Source organism: Humulus lupulus, chromosome 9, assembly GCF_963169125.1.
Source record: "Humulus lupulus chromosome 9, drHumLupu1.1, whole genome shotgun sequence".
Lineage (NCBI taxonomy): Eukaryota > Viridiplantae > Streptophyta > Magnoliopsida > Rosales > Cannabaceae > Humulus > Humulus lupulus.
The window spans coordinates 2,332,204-2,341,762 of record NC_084801.1 but is presented as its reverse complement, the minus strand read 5'-3'; the positions used below and the strand labels follow the sequence as shown (position 1 = coordinate 2,341,762).

The 9,559-nt window shown below is 37.4% G+C and overlaps 1 protein-coding gene and 1 non-coding gene across 2 annotated transcripts; one reads left to right on the top strand and one right to left on the bottom strand.

Moving 5' to 3' along the window:
* Nucleotides 1–615: 615 nt before the first annotated feature.
* LOC133800488 (dynamin-related protein 4C-like) lies at nt 616–2,968 on the top strand. Its single transcript, XM_062238461.1, has one exon. The coding sequence runs from the start codon at nt 787–789 to the stop codon at nt 2,803–2,805; it is 2,019 nt and encodes a 672-aa protein (XP_062094445.1). The 5' UTR covers nt 616–786; the 3' UTR covers nt 2,806–2,968.
* Nucleotides 2,969–5,421: 2,453 nt separating this feature from the next.
* Nucleotides 5,422–5,528, bottom strand: LOC133802752 (small nucleolar RNA R71). Its single transcript, XR_009877500.1, has one exon. It is a non-coding gene; the product is annotated as a small nucleolar RNA R71 (small nucleolar RNA).
* Between the last annotated feature and the right edge of the window lie 4,031 nt (nt 5,529–9,559).

Below are 9,559 nucleotides of genomic sequence, written 5' to 3'. Positions count from 1 at the left end.
AATACATTATTAAAATCTTGTATATAGTTTATTGTGCTTGTAATAATAATAATAATAATAATAATAATAATAATAATAATAATAATAATAATAAGGGTTTATATTTTTTTAGATACTGTGTTTTGACTCATTACTTGTTTGGACTCTATGTTTTAAAAAAAATATTTTTTGGATCCTAGGTTTTCTAAAATAGTTTAAATAGACCCTTAAACCTGACTTTGATCAAAGTTTTTTGAACTAAAATTACAAATAATTCATCAAACTAACAACTCAGAATAAAAATACAGTCATTTTGCCTAAGAACTGTGTTGTAATATTCAATTATTTGTTTATCAAAATCAGGTTTAAGGGCCTATTTGAACTATTTTACAAAATATAAAATCTAACAAATAATTTATCAAAATATAAAATTAAAAAAAAAACAAAATACATTATTAAAAAAAAAAAAAGTATAAACCTTAATAATAATAATAATAATTAAAAGGTCAGTTGTTTTTCTTCTTCTTTGTTTTTGTTTTTCTTCTTCTTTCTTTTATACACAATACAAAATTATAGAATAGTCAATGTCTTTGCATGGTCCCTCTTCGTACGACATTAACCGAATCTCTCTGAAACTTTTCGTCACTTTCGTCGAAATATCCAGCATTTCCCACCCTTCTTCCCTTTCCTTTCCAGTCCTCACCTTCCCCCATTAAAAACCTCATCACAAAACCATAACCGGTCATCTCTGCTACTACATTTCTCACAGTCTTTCTCATCTGATATTTCAGTTTTCAGAGAACGAAAATGGAGAGCTACTCAGACACCAAATCATCTTTGAGCTATGCTGATCATTGCGAGAGCTCAGTCGGAGTTGATCAGAACTACGAAAGCCCTCGTACTCCTCTCGTGGCGCCGATCGTTGCATCTTACAACGACCAGATTCGTCCCCTTCTCGACGCAGTCGACAAGCTCCGAACCCTCGCGGTTATGGAGGAAGGAATCCAGCTTCCCACCATTGTCGTCGTCGGCGACCAGTCCTCCGGCAAGTCCTCCGTGCTCGAGTCTCTAGCCCGTATCAGTCTGCCTCGTGGCCAAGGAATCTGCACCAGAGTCCCACTCGTCGTCAGACTGCAGAACCACACCGAGCCAGAGCCAGAGCTTTATTTGGAGTACAAAGGAAGAGTGGTTCAGACCGACGAACAGCACCTCGCCGGAGCTATAAGCGTCGCCACCGACGTCATTGCGGGAAATGGTAAGGGAATATCTAAGACCCCTTTGACTCTGGTAGTGAAAAAGAAAGGGGTTCCGGATTTGACCATGGTCGATCTTCCTGGGATAACTAGAGTCCCTGTTCAAGGTCAGCCTGAGAATATCTATGATCAGATCAAAGATATTATAATGGAGTATATTGAGCCTGAAGCGAGTATTATACTCAATGTGCTGTCTGCAACGGTTGACTTTCCCACTTGTGAGTCAATACGAATGTCTCAGAGTGTTGACAAAACTGGGGAGAGGACTTTGGCTGTTGTGACCAAGTCTGATAAGTCTCCGGAAGGGCTTTTGGAGAAGGTGGCTGCTGATGATGTGAATATTGGGCTTGGTTATGTCTGTGTTAGGAACAGAATTGGTGATGAATCGTATATGGAAGCTCGAGCTGAGGAAACTAGGCTTTTCGAATATCATCCTCTGCTTTCAAAGATTGATAAGTCGATTGTGGGCGTACCTGTTTTGGCTGAGAAACTTATGAGGATTCAAGCTAGAAGTATCGACAGAAACTTGCCTGACATTGATAAAAAAATCAATGACAAGTTGAGTAAGAGTCTCTCTGAGTTTCGAAAGTTGCCCAAGTCAATTTCTTCCACTGCCGAGGCCTTGACCACTTTCATGAGGATCATAGGTTCTGTTAAGGAATCACTAAGGAAAATCCTTCTCAGAGGTGAGTTCCAGGAGTACCCAAGTGAGAAGAACATGCACTGTACTGCTCGGTTGGTTGAGATGCTCAATTGTTTCTCGGATGAGCTTCATGAAAGCCCGGAAAGTGATCCCAAGAGGAAGTTTTTGATGGAGGAGTTCGAGTGTTTGGAAGAAGCTAAAGAGATTTCTCTGCCTAATTTTCTTCCAAGGACAGCTTTTCTTTCCATTCTCCAGTCAAAGGTCAACGGAATATCAACCATTCCTATAGCTTTTGTTGAGAAACTATGGAAGTACTTAGAGGAGGTGGTGGTCTCAGTGTTGATGAGTCATGTTGAGGATTACCACCAGCTCCAGCTCTCGGCAAGAAGATCTGGACTAAACCTGATTGAGAAGATGAAAGAGAAGTCAATGAAGTGGGTTATGGAGGTCATAGAGATGGAAAAGCTCACTGACTACACTTGTAACCCTGAGTTTGTCAAGGACTGGAACAAGTTCATGTGCCAAAAGGAAACTTTCATGGCAGAAGTGAACAACCAGTCACGGTTTCGAATGGAGTTAGAAGGTTTTGGATGGATTGAGTTTGAGAATTTGAGGCAGTTTCCTCATCTTTTGGACCAAGCTTTTGACTTGAGGATGAGGATTGTGGCTTATTGGAAAGTGGTGTTGAGGAGGTTGGTTGACTCCATGGCCTTGAATATGAGGTTGAATCTTGATAACCTTGTGAACAAGGAGCTGGAAATGGAGATTGTGAATGAGTTGATGGATCCTCATGGGAGTGGGATTGAGAGGTTGATGGAGGAAGCTCCGAGTGTGGCTGCAAGGAGGGCAAGGCTGACTGCTACTGTTAACAAGTTGAAGGAATGTAGAGAGATTTTGGCTAAGATCAAAGGCAGAATTAATACAACTTGATTATGATTAGTTAAGTACTTGTTAAAGTAGTTTGGTCATGTTTGATATGTTATGGTGGTTAGTATTAATAATTGTGTTTGTGTGTGGTTTTATTGTCTTGGCATGTAATATGTTAGTGTATGGTTTTCTTATAATTTTATAATATAATCCTTGTTTTTTAGTATATTTAGCAGAAAAATATAAATAAGAAACTCATGGACTGCAAATAGGCTTTAATTAAGAGTAGTTGATGAGTTTTAAAGTAATGATTAGACATCATCAAATACTTATTTTATTAAATATTAAGTGAACTGGAATAGTGAGATTGGAAAAGATTTTAACCAGTTAGGTACCTGTGACTTACTAATTGAAAAGTTAATTATTAAAATGGAGAAAATATTTAATTTTACTTGCTCTGTTTTTCATATTTTATTTTTAGATTTTTCTTAAATACACTTTTTTTTTTACTTTTTATGTTCCTATTTTTTTTTAAAATGTGTTAGGACTAGTTTTGGTATGTTTTTATGGCGTGTTTTAAGATGCAATTTTAATCTTTTATTTGGTTTTGTGCGATATTATGCCGGTGTTTATTGTGTTTTCAGGATTAAGTGTGGTTATGGAAGAAATAGCTTGAAATTGGAGGAAAAGTGCTTAATTTTTGAAGAAACGGTGTTAAACGGGCTAAGGAATGGAAACTAGGCGAAACCGGGGGTTAAATTGATGATTTGGTGAAAAGTTGGAATTAGAGCCGCGGCTCTATGGTGTAGAGCCGTGGCCCTATGAGTTACAGAGAAGGAAAAACAAATATGTCAGCATTAGAGCTGAGGCTCTATCAGATAGAGCTGAGGCTCTATTAAAATCTGAATTAGAGCTGCGGCTCTATCAAGTAGAGCTGCGGCGCTACATGAAGTCAGAGAGGAAATCCGGGTTGCGAAATGCACTAGAGCTGCGGCTCTATCAAGTGGAGCCGCGGCGCCAGTCCGTACGGAAGCCGAAGTTAGGGCATTTTTCAAGGGCAATTTTGTCCTTTCGCACGTAATTAATTAGGGATTATAAAAGCTTTCTTAATGAAGTTTTTAGAGGAGATTAACCTAAGGAGACGGCTGAAGGCACATTGTAGAGGATTGCAAGCAGAATTGAAGAATTCATCACAATTTTCTTCTTTTCTACTTTGAATTTCTGTATTTTGGATGCTTTTTATTTCTTCTATGGTTATTATGGATTTGATCATGAACTAAACTAATTTTCTAGGGTGTTAATGGATTCTCCTGAACCTTTATTTTAAATTAATGCAAGTTTTATGATTTCAATTTTATCTACTGATTTATTCAATTTGATTCTAATGCTTGTGAATGATTGATCACCATTGACATGAAATATATGATTTTGATTCGAAATCTGAGAAGTGAGAATTGAATATGCTATAATTGAATAAACATAGATTTCACATTAGGACGAGAGTACCTATGTGGTCTGTGTAGTTTTAGGGTTGTTAATCTTAATGCCTATCTTATGTTTATTTATCACAGAGATGTAGAAAATTTGCATAAGATTGAGACTTATATATCCTAGTACGAATATAAGTTATTATTGTTGACCTGCTATCACAAGAGAAGAATTGAATAGTAAGATTTGTGTTAAGGAAAATTAAAGAGGATGGTTGATGAAATTAATTGCCCTAGTTTTTAATCCATTGAATTTTCGTAACGTTATTTGTTTTCAGTTATTGAAGTTAATTTTAGATTTTTGTTTTACAATTTTAGTTAATTCTTGTGACTCAATTATTGTTAGCCAAATAGAAATAGGAATTAAGTTTGGGTACTTAGTATACAGTCCTCGTGGGAACGATCTCACTTACTCTTTATTACTTGTTACGATTACGTGTACTTGCGTATCGATTTTACACAACAAGTTTTTGGCGCCGTTGCCGGGGACTGTTTTTACTAATATCAAGAAAGTAATTCTTTTTCTAATTTGGTTACCTTCCTTTCTTACCATTCTCATTCTGGCTTTCTGTGCACTTTGTGATTTCAGGTACTCATATAGTTTATGCGACGACAAGGGTCTGAGTCAAGGGTGCCTGTTGATCCGGAAATTGAGAAAACCTGTAGAAGAAATCGGAAACAGAAAAGGGTAGAAAAAATGGCTCAGAACAGAGGTAATGGAGGGATCGACAACATTGCCCATGGTAACGATGAGAATAGAAATGATGGGATAGCAGCGGATAATGTTGGAGGAATAGGAGTTGCACCAGTTCAGCAACCAATGCAAAGAAGTTTGCGGGACTATGTGTTACCTACTGTAACGGGGGCACAGTCGTGCATTAGACCTCCAACGGTTGAGGCTAATAATTTTGAAATTAAGCCTGCTATTTTGCAAATGGTACAATCATCAGTTCAGTTTGGGGGATTGCCAACGGAAGATCCAAACTTACATTTGGCTAATTTCCTAGAGCTCTGCGCCACATTCAAGATGAATGGAGTGACAAATGATGCAGTGAGGTTGAGACTTTTCCTGTTTTCATTGAGGGACCGAGCAAAGAGTTGGCTTATTTCTCTGGAAGCCAATTCTATAACAACATGGGAGGAGCTGACTCAAAAAATTTTAGCAAAATTTTTCCCACCATCGCTGTCTGCAAGGTATAGAGGTGAAATCAACAATTTTCACCAAAAAGATGGTGAATCGTTGTATGATGCGTGGGAGAGGTTTAAGGAGTTGTTGAGAAAATGTCCCCATCATGGAATTGAAAAATGGATGTTAGTCCATATTTTTTACAATGGTTTGTGTGGTACTACTCGCACAATCATAGATGCAGCGTCTGGAGGAGCGTTCATGAGTAAAAGCGCTAACCAAGCTTATGATCTGTTGGAGGAAATGGCCATGAATAACTATCAATGGCCATCAGAAAGAGAAACCAATAAGAAGGTGGCTGGAGTGCATGAATTGGATGCCATTTCAATGTTGTCAGCTCAAGTGGCAACATTAAATAAACAGTTACAGCAGAATAACATTCATGCTCAAGCTCCAGTGATGCAAATGCAGATAATTTGTGAGTTATGTGGGGGGCCTCATTTATTTGAACAATGCACGAATAGGGATTTTAACAATATGCCTATGGAGCAAGTGCAAGCAATAGGGAACTTCCCAAGACCTTCCAACAACCCATATTCCATGAATTACAATCCAGGGTGGTGGAATCACCCAAACTTTTCGTGGACAACTGGGCAGGGCAGTCAGCAACAGTTTCAACAGAATCAACCGCAGTATCCTCGACCTCCTCCTGGGTTTTATCAGCAACAACCAGTAAGACCTGCACAGCAACAGATGCAAGCAAAGCAAGATGGTCAGGCTGATGTGTTAACTCAATTTATGACAGAAACGAGGGCATCTATTCGAAGCTTGGAAACTCAGATTGGACAGTTGGCCACGCTTATGGCAAACCGAGCTCAAGGGAACTTGCCAAGCACTACTGAAGTGAATCCGAAGGGAAATCTTAATGAACAGTGTCAAGCTATTACCTTGAGGAGCGGAACAGTGTATGAGGGACCAAGTATAGAGAAGAAAGTTGAACAGAAGCAGGATCAACAGGCACCTATCACAGAGAACAAGCAGAAAAGGGGTAAAGTTGAAGAAGTTAATGAGAACCTTGAGACAAAGCAGCCAGAAATAAGCATAGATCACCATATAAAGATCCCATATCCTCAGAGGCTTCAAAAGAATAAGCTTGACAAGCAGTTTTCTAAATTTTTGGATATCTTTCGAAAGCTACACATCAACATTCCTTTTGCCGAAGCACTTGAACAGATGCCGAGTTATGTGAAGTTTATGAAAGAAATTTTGACTAAGAAAAGGAAACTAGAGGATTATGAGACAGTGGCACTTACTGAGGAGTGCAGTGCGATACTTCAAAAGAAGCTACCTCCCAAGCTTAAAGATCCGGGTAGTTTCAACATTCCATGCTCTATAGGGGGTTCAATGGTGACAAAGGCTTTATGTGATTTAGGGGCTAGTATAAATCTAATGCCTCTATCTATTTTTCAAAAGTTAAAATTGGGAGAAGCTCGGCCAACTACTGTGTCTTTGCAAATGGCGGATCGATCACTGGCTCATCCGAGAGGGATCATAGAAGATGTGTTAGTAAAGGTCGATAGATTCATCTTTCCTGCAGATTTTATTATTCTTGATATGGACGAAGATGAAAATATTCCAATTATTCTTGGAAGGCCATTTTTAGCAACTGGTAGGGCCTTAATAGATGTGCAAAAAGGTGAGTTGAAATTGCGAGTGCAAAAAGAAGAGGTAACATTTAATGTTTTTGCAGCAACGGAGGTTCCAACTTGTTGTAGAGTTGATGTGGTGGAAAGTAAGGGTGATAAGCTGAAATTTACTAAGAAGAAATCTATGGTTGAAGGTGGCAAGCGAACAATTCGTCATAAAATGAAAAAGATCTTTAGTGAGAAAGCTCGATTGTTTCATGAGCGATGGAAAGTTCCAAAAATGTGCAATATCAAGAAACGAGCGTCTTCTCATGATATTATGGCTCTTAAGGACATGAGGGGTGGTTTGGATCCGAGTTGAATTTAAGAAAGTGGTCAGCGTCCGGCTAAATGACGTTAACGACAGCGCCCTTGAGAGGCATCTCAAGTTTATGTTTTTGTTTTTGTTTTTATTTTTATTTTTATTCTTTTTTTTTAGTTGAACAATTCTATTTTATTTTATTTTTGTTTAGTTTTTTTTTAATGTTTTATGTAATTAGAACCGTGAAAAACGTGAAAAAAAAAATATAGCAAAATAGCACAAAAGTTGAATTAGAGCTGCAACTCTAATGTGATTAGAAGGGGAAGTGCCAGAAAATTTGAATTGGAGCCGCAGCTCTACACACTAGCGCTGCGACGCCAATTGGGCCTAGAAACGCAATTTAAGGGTTTCCATCAGAATTTTTTAGCATGACTCCCATTCCAGGTAAGTCTTTCTTTTTATTTGAGTTTAGCATTGGGGACAATGTTAGTCTTAAGTTTGGACGAAGGGATTTTTTTTTTCAGCTTTGTTGCTATTTGTTGTTTTTCAAGTTTAGTATTAGTTGTTATTGTGTTTGAGTCTAGTTTTCACGGGGTTGTTAGAGTGTAAACCAATTTGATAATTGTTTGCCAATGAGATTGAATGATTGCTGTGTTGTATAATCCGAAGGAAGAGTTGTGCATATAAAAAATCTGTGTGCTTGATTGAAATACTTTGTCACTTCACTGTAGTTAATTGGATATTTGTTTGAACTATTGCTCATAGTTGTAAATGTGGGAATTGAACTCTGGTTATGCATGTTGAATTTTGGATTGTGGATTGTACAAGTTGAAATTTTTCTAGAACTTGCTTGCTTGCTATTTGAGATGAAATCCTAAACAATACACACTTAAGAAGAGGATATAGGCCATATTTGGAACGTTTGAGCCTTTCAAGCTAACCCTTATATATTTTTATCCCTAGTTACCCTATTTAAGCCTTACAATTGATCTTTTTCATTGCTTAACACATGTTTTGAGCCCATACTTGTATTCGTATATTCATTATTCCCTTTGTCCTATACCATGAGTATAAAACATATCTCTTGATTGGAAGGGGGAGTGAATGTTTAAGGGACATATGTAGAAATATGTGGTTACTCAGTGCAATTAAAAAAAAAAAAAGATTGAAGAAGAAAGAAACAAAAGAAGAAAAGAAATTATAAATTCAGAATAAACTACATTCCTTAAAGTTATTTACGGAAAAATCTAAGTTTGGGGGAATGTAGTTTGAAAAAAAAATGTGTGTGATGAATAAATAGTCAACTCTTCTCAATCTTGAAAAAAAAAAGAGTAACAATGGGATGTGAAGTTGAGTTAAAGGGATAGGTTGCTTGGTTTGAATGCTTATGGTATACTTGAGCCTAAAATGTCTTCTCATCCACCTTTACCTAAGCCATCTATTACAAGCTTTGTAAAGTCCTATTGATTTTTAAGTGTGTATTTGTTTACATTAGTGGAGAATAGTAAGTATAGCAAGCATATGGAATAATCATGTTGATTGGATTGATGGTGAGAATTTGGCATGCATAGATTGGTTCAATTCTTTACATTTATTGGTTATGGGTGAATGAGCATGAGTATCGATGAATTACAGTGAATTGGTGAAGTATTTTGATTGAAATTCTGGATTAATTTTTGAAGTGGCACGTTACTTTTCTTTAGAATTATATGCATATGGCATTCATGAATTTTGAGGCTATTTTAATGGTTGTCAATTTGGTTTGTTTAGGTTTATAGAGTCTTAGTTGTGTTCTTTACTCGAGGGCGAGTAAAGGATAAGTTTGGGGGAATTTGTTAGGACTAGTTTTGGTATGTTTTTATGGCGTGTTTTAAGATGCAATTTTAATCTTTTATTTGGTTTTGTGCGATATTATGCCGGTGTTTATTGTGTTTTCAGGATTAAGTGTGGTTATGGAAGAAATAGCTTGAAATTGGAGGAAAAGTGCTTAATTTTTGAAGAAACGGTGTTAAACGGGCTAAGGAATGGAAACTAGGCGAAACCGGGGGTTAAATTGATGATTTGGTGAAAAGTTGGAATTAGAGCCGCGGCTCTATGGTGTAGAGCCGCGGCCCTATGAGTTACAGAGAAGGAAAAACAAATATGTCAGCATTAGAGCTGAGGCTCTATCAGATAGAGCTGAGGCTCTATTAAAATCTGAATTAGAGCTGCGGCTCTATCAAGTAGAGCTGCGGCGCTACATGAAGTCAGAGAGGAA

Coding starts and splice junctions, on each gene's coding strand:
- LOC133800488 (XM_062238461.1), top strand. CDS start 787: ATGGAGAGCTACTCAGACACCAAATCATCTTTGAGCTATGCTGATCAT.